Below are 13,320 nucleotides of genomic sequence, written 5' to 3'. Positions count from 1 at the left end.
ATTAGTAACCCATTTTTTATTTTTTTTTTGCAATCAAAATTAGCAACCCAATTAAAAGATGTATTTCTGCAATTCAGATTTCAGAGTGTTGAAATATTATTGAGGAGAACTGCACTACAAATCTCAATACACGTGGATTCATATTTCGCATCGAAAGAAAAAAAGTTCGCAATATTCGACTTCGTGTGTTCATCTTATCATCTAAAAGCAGTCCAATTAACCGAGAAAACAAATTAAACACAGATTTTTTAGGTAGTAGAATCATCAATCTGGCGCCAAAATCGGTTGAAAAACCAAACCGTATCAGCTTTTACAGCAAATCCATCTTGATTACGATGCCAGCTGTAGTAAGCATGGGTTCTGTTCTTTATATCAAGTGTTGCATGGCCGAAGCTAGCCTCCCTAAACGCTGAGTACTTAGGCTGTGGCTCTGTCATGCTGAAACAAACAATACGGCCGGTATTATTACAACATTTGTCGTAATTCTTCTGATTTAAATAGGTAAATTAAAATGACTTTGGAGTTGGAGCTCTTACATTGTAGCTAGGCCTTCAATATTTCCTCCATCCCCGATTGTTATATATACGGGGGCAGATTGGTCATTCACCGGAGTGCAAATTCCGTTCACAATATTGTAAGCTACGTTAGATACACGTTCCTGCAGCGTCGAAGATAGTGAAATTGTTGAGTTTTTATTGTTGATTTTTTTTTAAATAAATATAATTAATTAGAAAAAACACAAACCGATCGTTCATATGCGTGGACATGGCCTGCAAATACGAGATCGACTTTGTACTCGACGAACCATGGTTCGTACATGACCCTCATGGTTTCTCCTTCCATGTAGTGGTAGTTGTAGCTATTGTACCATGGAGAATGCATAAGAACAATCAGCCACGGTGTCTCTGACCTGTTGACTTTCGGTAGCTCCGCTTCAAGCCAATTATATTGAGGAGTGTATTTTCCTAAATTAAATAAAAAACGGACACAAAACAAAAAGGTTGATGTTAAAAAATCGAGGTTAAGTATATTCGAGTTTCGTATTTAAGGCACAAGGATATTTTTGTAATTTCATTAATAATCCAAAGTTGTCTTTAGAATTAAGGTCAAAAATCAAAACTAAAAATCTAAACAAAGTAAATTATACTCATCTTAATTAAGTGCACATAGAAGATATATATATAATCAAGGGGACTGAATTAAATAGTTTTTTTTTAATTTATTTTTTCGATTAGGTGCATTCTTACCATATGCCGAATACGAGGACAAAACAATGATGTAAGCTGAAGCTCTCTTGATAGAGTACCAAAAAGGAGCAGTACTTCCTGATGCTTTGAACGGGACACGGTAACGGTGCGTGTAAGGCTTGAAAGGTTTCGTTTCACCCTGCAACGATAATTGGCCACAAATTTCGTCATTAATGAATTTCTACCTCATCAAGAAACTTCTCATGAAGAAACAAATTTATTGCAACACTAACAATTTCAGGAGCAAAGTCGATTTCATGATTGCCAGCTGTCCAAATCCAAGGCTGATAAGCTACATTTCTTTCGACAAATCTTGCCCATGTATCCCATCTAACGTTGTCGTGATTAGGGTAGTTGTCGGCATAAGAAAGGTCTCCAACAAATAATACAGCCTGCCCCTTAATTGGATTGTGCTCGTAATGCGTGAGCGTCCTGTTGGAATCATAACTCTGGCCAAGATCCCCTACAACAAACGAACAAAAGGAATCAAATGATCGAAAACACTCACATTTTGAGGCACGTATATTATATTTTACGAAACTGCTAAAGATTAACATTTAAACAGAAACGAAAACAACAGCGAATTTTAATTCCCGATTATAAATTTCCCGGTATAAAAATGCTAGAAAGCCTAAAAGCAACATCCCCAATATAATAAGGCAAAAAGTAAGTACTGTTGAATCTCGATAAATTAATATTCTCCCTTAAATAATATTATTTTCTCGGTCGCGACTCGTAGTAACCGCATTAAATTATTACTTCAATAATTTAATATTTCAGTAAATTAATAGAATTTTGCTAGTCATATAAAATTATAGAAGTGTGATTGTACCTATGAGACCAAAAGTATATGGAACATCAGGGCCAACTTCTGGAGGTGTAGTGAACCAGAATGTTCTTGTTGTGTTCCCAATTCCAACCTCGTAGTAATATTTGGTCTCGTGCTGCAGGGAAATAAATTAAGATTAAAATTAAATAAAAAGAGAGATTTTTGACCGTTGATTATAAAAAGTACAACTGTAGAACAGAGAAGAAGATTGTACCTCCAAATTCCTAATAGTGCAGTGATGGATAAAACCAGAGGTGTAATTGTAAAACTTGTATCTGGTTAGGCTGCCCTTTGCCTTATTCTTGTGAGCACTCTTCTCGGCCCAGTATAGAACTGTGTTTGAGCCTGGCTCCTCTACAGTTACCCACGATACAATTACTGCTTTTCCTACATGATCTCCTTGAGTTATATGTACCTATTAAAAAGTAAGATCACAAGAATTTAAAAAAATTCAAAAAAAAAAAAAAAAGAAGAGAGAGAGAAAGAGGAGAGAGAGAGAGGAAGAAGACCTGTTGAGGCGCATTATAGCCGGGAGGCACCTTGAAGACATCGCTGTCAAGTGGCATATCGACAGTCTTCTCAACTTTCCTCACGAAACTACTCGTGACACCTCCATTGCACAGAACCGCAGCATTGAGAACCGCAGCAGTTAGAATAGCTAGCACAAACGTTGTTCCCAGTGCACTCATCTTTCTCAGCAAGAACAATGAAATTACCAATTCACCACACTCTGATCACATTCCAGAAGCAGGCATATATGAATACAAAGCAATTAAGAAGTAATATTACGCTGGATTAACGGGGAATTAATATATATTATTGCTAATTACATCCAGGATTGTAGACGAATATATACGTTGGTTTTTTTTTTTAAGCAGTCAAACCTTCTAATCTCGAGTATCGGACCACTGGACCAAAATACTAGCTATATATCGTAATAAATTTTCTGGACAAAAAAATTAATTTCTGTAATAAAATGTGAAAAAGGTTGGGAGTTGTGAAAAAAACAGAGCTGGACATAGGGAGTGACGTGGCTGGCAATCCACAACATGGTAATGGGGATATGTGAAAATGACGTATCGGCTATCAGCCAATCACAATGGAATATAAAAAGTCAATAGTCGATGAGGCAAAGGACAGTAGCATGGGCCAAACTTTAGAGCCGAATAGCCGATATAGTGGAAATATCTAAGTTCTGATGAAAACGACCGTCTTATGCAATCAACCTTTTTCTTATTATCTTTATAAATACTTTTTTTCTTTAATAATCCAAATATCTAGATTTTGATTTCATACTTGGTCCTATTAATTTTTTTGGGATAAATTACGGTCACCCCTGAATTAATGTCAATTTACGAAACTCTCCCCGCTTATGTTTGGGTTATTATAACAATCTCCCTTAGCTCTTAATTTTCTTACACATCCACTCTTGTGGTGTCAAATTCAACATAATCTTCTAGATTATGTGAAATGTTCTCTAGTTTGTACTCATTTTGTGCAAAAATGCAGCTTCTGATGCACCACAATCTGATATTTACAGGCGGGGAGACTTATTTTATAATCACCTTATTTCAAAATGTCGAACTGGAGTAGGGTAAAACAGGTACAAACCGGAGAATATTCCACATAATCTAGAATATTTCACTCTAAATTTGACACCACAAAAATGGATGCGTAAGAACTAAGAACTAAGAAGATTCATAGTTTAGAGGAGTATTTGTAATTGCCAAAAAATTAGTGATTTTTTTCGTAATTTGATATTACCATTCCATAATTTATCCTTTTTCTATTATAAAAAAAAAAAAAGCTGCCAACTATAATCAAGTGACAGAATCTTCGTAAGCCCTTTTTCCTAGTTATCTTTCCCGCACTACAAAGTCAAATGCAAAACTGGAAAATCGCACTAGTATTGGTATAGGTTATGGTCCAATAGTGGACCAAAATGAATGCTCCAACCAAATCCACAGTTAGTGAAATATTGGACCCCAAAATCATGGCAAGTAGTATGCGAATACAGCCAAAGAATCATAAGTTCATTTATTTAACTTCAATTCATCTCAGAAGCAACATAATGCAGCTAATTAATCAAACAGAAATCATTTGTAGCACTAAAGTTCTACAACATGTGAAAGAATCAAAATACACTTCGTGTTCTCCGACTCGTATACAATTCGACAATCCACGCGTTTTATTTGAGCTTGTTTAAGCACGCACCGCTCCTATTCTAAGTTGCCCGAGCAAAAAAAAAAATATATATATATATATACCACAAACTGCACAAATTACGGAAAAGGAGAACCGAAACAAATTAGAATGCGAAAATTCCACTGGTTCAAGATTGAGCGCTCGTAGAATCATCAATCGGATTCCAATATCTATTGGAAAACCACATTGTATCAGCTTGTACAGCGTAACCATCCTGGTTACGGTGCCAACTATAGTAAGCATGCGTTCTGTTCTTTATATCAAACGTTGCATGGCCGAAGCTCGCCTCCCTAAATGCCGAGTACTCGGGCTGTGGCACTGTCATGCTGAATATATATAACATAATTACGTTCACAAAATTAGCCATAGTACTTCTGATTTCGAGGTAATTAAATAAATTAAGCTTGATTCAGAGTTTGAAGTCTTACTTGTTGGCCAAGCCTTCAATATTTCCTCCATCTCCGATGGTTATGTAGACCGGCGCGGACAGGTCATTCACCGGAGTGCAGATTCCGTTCACGACATTGTAAGCTATGTTAGACACACGGTGCTGTAATAAGAAGCACATATATTATGCGACTGTTATGCAAATAAGGAAAGTGGCAAATTACGGCCACCCATGAGGTATGGCCAAATTACGGAATAACCCCTCTAGTTTGTACTCGTTTTATGCAATTCGGTTATTTACCGAACCAAATCGTATATTCAGTTCGGTAAACGGAATGAAATGTTGGCGTACCAAAATTTCAGTTCGGTTTTACCGATTTAACATCCCTAAATTTACCTCTGGAAGGGTATTTTCATAAGATAATACATAGTTGAGGGGGTGACTGTAAGTATCAAACATGAGGGTTTTTTTCGTAATTTGACCATAACTCAGAGGTGACCGTAATTTGCCCTAAAGAAAAAGAAAGGAATAAAGGTATACCGATCGCTCATATGCATGAACATGGCCAGCAAATACGACATCGACTTTGAACTTGACAAACCATGGTTCAAACATAACTCTCATGGATTCTCCTTCCATATAGTGGTAGTGGTTACTATTGTACCATGGTGAATGCAACAGAACAATCAACCACGGTGTTTCGGACCTGTTGACTTTCGGTAGCTCCTGTTCGAGCCACTTATACTGAGGAGTGTACTTGCCTTCAAGAAACGAAAAAAAAAAGAAAAGGAAGAAAACGGAATCAACTTATAAGTTTCATATTTAACCGAAGAGTGATAAATAGAAAGTGAAATAGTTTTCTTTAGTTACGGGGATTCTATTACCGTATGCCGAATATGAAGACAAGACTATGATGTAAGCCGAAGCTCTCTTGACAGAGTACCATAAAGGAGAAGTGCTGTTTGACGCTTTGAACGGGACATGATAACGGTGCGTAAAAGGCTTAAACGGTTTCGTTTCACCCTGCAATGCAATTATGACTACTTTGTCAAAATTCATTTTTCGACAAACAAGTGTGGCAAGTAAGTAATTAACCATATTTTGACATCGAAGATTTGAAATAAATGCTAATACAAATAATACGATCAAACATTAGTTTATTAGTTCCGTGCTCTGTTCTTTTGAATTATACATGCAAACAATGAATTTGCACGAGACTTACAATTTCGGGGGCGTAATCAAGTTCATGGTTTCCAGCTGTCCAAATCCAAGGCTGATAAGCCACACTTCTTTCGACAAATCTCGCCCATGTATCCCATCTAACGTTGTCGTGATTAGGATAGTTGTCAGCGTAAGAAAGGTCTCCGACAAATAATACAGCTTGTCCCTTTGTTGGATTTTGCTCGTAGTGCGTAAGCGTCGAGTTCGAATCGTAAGTCTGGCCAAGATCCCCTACAATGAACGAACAAAAGGAATCAAGCAACTTAAGCATTGTTTTCATAAATAATTGAATTTCTATGCATATGGCTTTCAATTGGATCATCCCCTATCTATATTCTTGAAAACGATCACCGATCACACAACCAAAAAGACTAATAATCCACTAAATTACGGAACCGAATCCAATTATTGTAGCACGATAGTATTCTAGCAAGCCTAACACACCATATAATTCTAAAACAAAAAAAATAAAAATAAAATAAAATAAAAGTACCAATAAGACCAAAAGTGTATGGAACATCAGGGCCAACTTCTGGTGGTGTAGTGAACCAGAAAGTTCTTGTTGTGTGCCCAATTCCAACCTCATAGTAATATTTGGTGCCATACTGCAAAATATAGCATTAAATAATTCATGATTAAAAATTAAATTTGTGACTGTAAATTCATAAATATTCAGAATAAAGTTTGTACCTCCAAATTCCTAATAGTGCAGTGATGGATATAACCAGAAGTGTAATTATAGAATTTGTACTTGGTGACTTTCCCCTTTGCCTTATGCTTGTGATCACTATTCTCGGCCCAGTATAGAACTGTGTTTGAACCTGGCTCCTCTACAGTTACCCATGATACAATCACTGCTTTTCCTACATGGTCTCCTTGGGTTATATGTACCTATAACCAAACCAAAATTAACACACATCCACAAAATGTATGGTTAAATAGATAAAATCCGTAGAAATTACTACTGCAGAGGAATCCTCGAATATCCAACCACATATAAAATACTCAATGCAGAATAAATATCTATTAGAAAACAAGACAAAATTAACCAATTAATTAATTTAGCGCTAAAAGACAAAAACGTTGGAGATCAATGATTATCAGAAAAAGTAGGTTTATTTTTAAATAGAATAATAATAAATTAAGAGAGAGAAGAGAGAGAGAGAGAGAGAGAGAGAGAGAGAGAGAGAGAGAAACCTGTTGGGGGGCATTATGGCCGGGAGGCACCTTGAATACGTCACTGTCAAGTGGCATATCACCACTCTTCTCATCTTTCCTAACAAAAGTGCTCGTGCTTCCCCCACTGCACAGAACCGCAGAATTAAGAACCGTAGCAGCTAGAACAGCCAGCACAAACGTTGTTCCCGATGCACCCATCTTTCTTATCTATAGTGTGTGTAACCGTTGCACCAAGAACAGGGAGCCCACCGTGTTATCTTCCTCTCACATTCCACAAGGCAGGAGATACGAAGAGATATAAATACAAGGCGATTGAGAAGAAGAATATTACGCTGAATTAACGGGGAATATTATTGCGTAATACTGCGTATTAGCGGGGGAATATCCACACATTTATACGGATAACCTACGGTTTAAAGAGTCAACCGTTTACTTATTTATTTATTTATTATTTTTAATTTTTCTGGAATTTTCATCGAAATTGCATAGAGATCGGGTCATCGGACCAGTTATTTGTAGTACGTGATCTTATATATAAAAGGAAGATATTTTGACCTATAACCCTAAACCTAAACCTAGGGACACTTTGGTAATTTCTTATTTGGACAGTTTTTTTTAACATCCAAATCCACGTAAGAGCAGTTCTCACGCACACGGCCTCTTTCCACGTAGTAGCAGTTTTTCTCCAACTCTCCGTTCTTAATCATCCAAAAGTACTGCATAATCTTTGTTTCTTCCCATTCCAGTTTTCATCTTCATAATCCCACGGCTTCATGAAAGGTGATCTATTTTGCAATTTGTACTCTCTTTAGAATGTTTTAGTTTTGTTCTTTATCATCTGACGGCCCCTTCTGCTCAACTTTTTTTCTTTTTTTCTTTTTCAATGCAGTGGTTCGATTTTTTCAGTGAAGATGTCGTTAAATTAGAAAAAAATGTAAATAAATCTGATTTTCATTCGTTGGCAGATTTTTTGACATTGTTTTACTGTTTGTTTAGAATATTTCAATTTTATTTTTTCATAATCCTACGGCTTCTTCTTTTGATAAATACCGTCTTTCGATGTTTAAGCAAAACATGAAGTCGTTTGACAAGAATATAAATAAGTTGTACCAAAAGATTTTGCAAAACTGAATTATGTTTATAATATGCTCTACTTTCTGTCCGAGAGCTTCTTAGACAACTAATTTTCCTTTTGATTTAATTGTTTTGGCAAAAGTTGAAGGATTGATGTAAATAAATAATAATATTTTCGCTGGCAGATGTTATGTCAAAATTTTACAGGATTTTATGTTTTATTAAGAGATTTTGCAAAATTAATTTTTGTTTAGAATGTTTTACTTTGGCCATTGATTGTTTGGTAAGTTTGCATCTTTTTTTTTTCATCATAAAATAATATTGTTATGTTTTAGTGCTTCTGAAACAATTAAAGAACATTCTGCTCTTTGTATCATTATTATGTTATAAGTTTACTGCGTATAATGGATTTTTTGACTTCAGTACCTAGAAATATTTGTATTGACCTTTCTGTGTTTGTGTATTTATGCAGAAGAATTAAAAAAAAAACATCAGAGTGCCACACTAATCTGACAAATAAGGCACTAATAAGGTAATTTGGCAGTGATTTTGTAGTTTTCTTTAGCATTATCCAAAATTCGTATGTACTTGCATATAATACGGCCTTATCATGCTTAAAAATTTAGGTTGTGAACAATGACAATTTTGTTTTCGGTTTTGTAAATATATCTGCACTTAGTTTAGAATTAAACATTTGTATGCAGTTTAATTGTTAATTTTCTTTCCTATGATGAGTATTTTGGTTTGTTATAAATACTTTTTCCGACAATAGTTCATGCATGTCATTTCAAAAATATATCTTCTATCAACATAATCATAAGTATATGTTTATCATGCTTAATATTTAGAACATTAAGATTTGTTGAAAATTCCATTGTATATTCAACAACTTTATTAATATGCTTGGTAAAGAGAGGCAGTTCCGAAGAACGGTTGAAGTTATGGATATTCCAGGACTTACTATGAAGAATGTACGTTGCCAGCCCGTTACACAATAGTTTACAATTAGTCGTTCATATTCCCTCTCATGGTTCCATTTCATAATCACGATAGTCGATACATATGTTGTATTAGATATAGCAATAGAAACAAGTTGGTTAGAAGAAATGAAAGAGTATGACATAGAACAAGATATCCACCCGGCCGGAATATCTGATGGTAGAAATATGTATGTTTATTTATTTAGATTTATTTTACATTACATTTAAATTTCACAGCTTATAATAGTTGCTAACGGTGTTGGTTTTTTTGAACACATGCATAATTTTCGTTCATAATGACTCCTCACATGTGAACCATATGTGTTCATTTCCTGTCATTATCAGAAGGTGATTTAAATTGCGATGATGGTTGCTCTTCTGGATGAACCCATACAGATCGCCGCCGAATTCTGAATTTGATTAGGCGGAATTTCTAAAAGTGATTTGATTTTCAAAGATAATTTCGAGGTTATGCGGTTTATGATCACACTGTTTTCTTCCCACCAACCAAAGTAAGATCATTTTGTTTCTTTTTCTCATGTTATTTGTTTGTTTTTTACAAATGTGATGCGTCTAATATTTCAATTTCTGCATCTAATGGCTTAATTTTTTGCAAATTTGCTATGTTAGATTAATAAATATGTTCAGTATTTATTTACAATTGAACTACAGTGTAATTATGGGAACCAGTTTTGCAGATGCTATAACATGATGGATGTTTGTTAGTATGAAAAAAAAAATCTTTCTTTTCCGAAAAATATTTTTTTGCGAGTATGTAATAATACGAACTTCTTTTCTTTTCAGTGGTGCTAAGGTTTCTGTTCTTAAATATGCAACCTATTTTTTCCAAAAAAACTCCTTGGTGAATGTCATAGTACTGAAAAATAATCAGAGAAAATCATGAAGCTCTGACAATTTTTATTCGGTTATTTTGCGTTAAACAAATTGCAGCTTTAGTTTTTGAAAACAGTGGGTTGTTCAGAGATGTTTGTTTTTACAAGAAAATGATTTTTTTTCCACGATTATACTTATATTGATTTTCGGTTAGTTAGCGTAAGCAATGTTTTTGTTTGTGTTTTAACTTAGTGTTCAAACTTCTGTCAAGTTCGTTATTTTTTACTTCATTACCTAAGATAAAAATATAGAAGTTTTGGTAAATAGCTACTTTGCCTACTTTGCTCTTTTCCGAAAAAATCTTTGGCATAGACATGATTTTATCGTATTCTTTTACACTAAAAATATCTCCGCTCCTCAAAATTTTGTTCAGTTGTTTGCGTTATTTCCCTCTTTTCCGGAAAAACTTTAGCTGGTTTTTGGAATTATGCAAAAATTTCTCTGTGCTTTGCGAAATTTTATTCGTTGTTTGTGTTAACAAAATTGCAGCTTTAGTTCGTAAATCAGTCTCTTGCACTTCACTCGAGACAATATTGTTAGCGAACATTAATTTTACGTTTTCCTTCATGCGAGGTAAAACAAAAATGGGAAGAACTCTGTTTTTTATTGTTTTTAAAACAACCGTGACATGTAGTAGCATTACTTCCGGCGCTTTGTGCTGCCTGTTTTTACGGAGTTTATATTGAATTTTCAACTATCTTTGAAATTACGTCGCCTAGCTTTTAATTTTTCTTTTTCACGCATGTTTTTTACTGGACCATCAATATAAAGAGTTTTTTCAAATTTTCCAAGACCTTAACCAATCACGAGACTGTTGTTAAGATTGAGTGTGCTCAGTTGCAAATACTGAATCAGTTACGAGAGCTTTTTGGGGGCATTGACGAACATTGACATTTTATTGAGAGGTCAACATTGTTGGAATAAATAATTAATTTTTTTAACATTTTTTTAATAAAAATAACCAATGGCAATAGCTCTCTCTCTCTAGATCGTTTTCTCTGTTGTGATCTTATTACTAACTTTTATTAAAATCTTATATTTACAATTAGCAAGTAATTTTACATATTGTGCATATAGTGACAGTGATCATAATAAAATGAAGGCCAAGTATAAACTGAAGCTATTGTTGGCTTGAATTCAAGTACAATCTTATTATTTTTTGTGTGTGTGTGTATTGTATCCAGAAATTAAAAAAAATGTACTATTCCTTAGATTATCATATTGACTTCAACTTAACGTAAAGTTTGTTATAATTAGTTTTAGATTGATTTTGTATAGTTTATTGTTTTGCCTAAAAAAAATTACTTATCACATTTAATTCATTCTATTGTGATTTAAAATTAGAATTATTTTTAGACCAATAGACAATTTGTTATAAATCTTTTCAATTGTTTGCGGTATAAATTTTTCGATCAAAATTTGAGGTGTATTTTTTTTCTTTATCTTACAATGATAAAACTTAATTTGTGCCGAGTGAGTTTCTTTTCTTCTTAAACATTGTTTTTTTTTCCTTTTTTTTTTCATTTGCTTGATTTTGCAAAATTAGCCATCCGTGCTGTTGAAGATATGAATTTTATATTACATATATACACTTTTAAATAGAATAATTGTTTTCTTCTCTTTTATAGTGGTTCCCGTGCAACGCACGGGTATGGTTACTAGTGAGAATAAGAAGAGGCAGCATTTATGGGGATGTGGCGTTGACTTGTGGTTTACGAGTCGCTAGACAAAAGAGCGCAATTAATTAAAGATTAGGGTCCCTCCATTAATTAAGATTTGGGGAACTGTTGAGATTAAACTTGATAATCCCAACTCTGTATAATGGACGGCAAGACAATTAATCGCCATTTGGGATTTTTTTTCAGCTTGATATTAATTTATTAGTGTGACGTAGATGACTTTAATATTCTTCAATCTTCCCTTTAGGCCCACTTTTTTTTTTTTCTTTTGTTGATAAATTTCACTTTTGGGCCTTTTCTATTATGAATTAAGTAAAGTTTTCTTTGTTGTCTTCTAGCAAAATTAAATTAATGGGCTTTGATTCAAGCAGGTCAAGTTAATGGGCTCGATAATTGTCTCTTGATTTGTAAATATATATATATATATATATATATATATATACAACTGGCAGAATCATCATTTGATGTTTCTATGAATTAATTTGATTTTTCTAAGAATTTCCTAAAATAGTAAAATTCGATTACCAAGAATTGAAACGACGTCGAATCATCGAAATTTGACTGCGATTCATGAGCAAAACTCATGAGTTTTGTTCGTCTTGTCGTTCTGCTTGGGTAAGGATTGTTAACGTGCTATTAATACTCAAAAAACCCTAATAAACCGGGGTAACGACCATTTTGCAGGAAAATGCGAAAATGAGTTAGAAGTTAATTCTAATAGATTTCGCAATTTTAGAAATAATACAACTCAAGGAATCCTCGTCTGATGTTTCTGTGAATTGATATGAATTTTCTAAAATAGTAAAATTTGATTTTTATGAGTCGAAATTAAACGATGTCGGATCACCGAAATCGAACGCGATTGATGAGCTATGGTCATGAGTATTTTTTTGTCGGCCCGTTTGCTTGTCATATGGTTGCTAACGTGCTATTAAAACTCAAAAAAACCTAAATAAGTCTTGAAAAACGACCATTTTACAGAAAATGCGAAAATAAGTTAAAAACTTAATTTTAATAGATCTTGCAATGTTATACATAAAATTTAATTTTGATGAGTCGAAACGAACGAGCATCTATTAAAAAATATTATTGAAAAATCACATTTAATATTAAAATTAAATTAACGAACGAACATCTGATTACTAGTTAATCAACTCATCAATTTAAATTTAGGGTAAATTACACCTACACCCCTGTGGTATGCTTAAATAATTTTAACGTCCTTATGGTATCGATAATTACACTCACCCCCTGAAACGTAGTTAGAAACTATAACGGGATAATGTATTGAATACATTATTCTAATAGGGTTCTAATGAGCTATTACTTTTAGCTAGTGGTGAAAATAACATAGAGTTATGTAGAGTTATGGGGTGACATGGCTCCTCCAATATTTCTTATATCACCTATAATTCTTTGTTGTCTCCACCACTTCCTGAAACCAATAGTCCGTTAGAACTCTATCGTAATAACGTATCTAATGCATTATCTATTAGAGTTTATAAATACGTTTCAAGGGGATGATTGTAATTATCAATACCACAGGTACCTTAAAGTTATTTAAGCATACCTGAGGGGTGTGTATAATTTACCCTACAATATAATCTGATGTAAATTAAATCGA

The 13,320-nt window shown here is 33.9% G+C and overlaps 2 protein-coding genes across 2 annotated transcripts; both read right to left on the bottom strand.

The window, feature by feature from the left end:
* Positions 1-78: 78 nt before the first annotated feature.
* Positions 79-3,056, bottom strand: LOC105957678 (purple acid phosphatase 2). Its single transcript, XM_088822377.1, has 8 exons — positions 2,586-3,056; positions 2,291-2,491; positions 2,080-2,191; positions 1,481-1,710; positions 1,248-1,386; positions 745-965; positions 537-658; positions 79-438 (listed from the first exon to the last, which is right to left on the bottom strand). The coding sequence occupies exons 1-8, from the start codon at positions 2,763-2,765 to the stop codon at positions 249-251; spliced, it is 1,395 nt and encodes a 464-aa protein (XP_088678503.1). The 5' UTR covers positions 2,766-3,056; the 3' UTR covers positions 79-248.
* A 1,043-nt stretch (positions 3,057-4,099) lies between these two features.
* LOC105957680 (purple acid phosphatase 2) lies at positions 4,100-7,590 on the bottom strand. The gene is made up of 8 exons (XM_012981628.2): positions 7,088-7,590; positions 6,581-6,781; positions 6,384-6,495; positions 5,892-6,121; positions 5,554-5,692; positions 5,210-5,430; positions 4,710-4,831; positions 4,100-4,607 (listed from the first exon to the last, which is right to left on the bottom strand). The coding sequence occupies exons 1-8, from the start codon at positions 7,265-7,267 to the stop codon at positions 4,409-4,411; spliced, it is 1,404 nt and encodes a 467-aa protein (XP_012837082.2). The 5' UTR covers positions 7,268-7,590; the 3' UTR covers positions 4,100-4,408.
* Between the last annotated feature and the right edge of the window lie 5,730 nt (positions 7,591-13,320).

Source organism: Erythranthe guttata, chromosome 2 (genome assembly GCF_056151865.1).
Source record: "Erythranthe guttata isolate IM_541 chromosome 2, IM_541, whole genome shotgun sequence".
Classification (NCBI taxonomy): domain Eukaryota; kingdom Viridiplantae; phylum Streptophyta; class Magnoliopsida; order Lamiales; family Phrymaceae; genus Erythranthe; species Erythranthe guttata.
Note: the sequence above shows the minus strand (reverse complement) of the source record. Positions and strands in the feature narration are given on the sequence as shown.

Coding starts and splice junctions, on each gene's coding strand:
- LOC105957678 (XM_088822377.1), bottom strand. CDS start 2,765: ATGAGTGCACTGGGAACAACGTTTGTGCTAGCTATTCTAACTGCTGCG. Junction 2,492..2,585: donor GCTATAATGCGCCTCAACAG/GTCTTCTTCCTC, acceptor ACTTTTTAATAG/GTACATATAACTCAAGGAGA. Junction 1,387..1,480: donor TCGACTTTGCTCCTGAAATT/GTTAGTGTTGCA, acceptor TTATCGTTGCAG/GGTGAAACGAAACCTTTCAA.
- LOC105957680 (XM_012981628.2), bottom strand. CDS start 7,267: ATGGGTGCATCGGGAACAACGTTTGTGCTGGCTGTTCTAGCTGCTACG. Junction 6,496..6,580: donor GCACTATTAGGAATTTGGAG/GTACAAACTTTA, acceptor TATATTTTGCAG/TATGGCACCAAATATTACTA. Junction 4,608..4,709: donor ATTGAAGGCTTGGCCAACAA/GTAAGACTTCAA, acceptor ATATATATTCAG/CATGACAGTGCCACAGCCCG.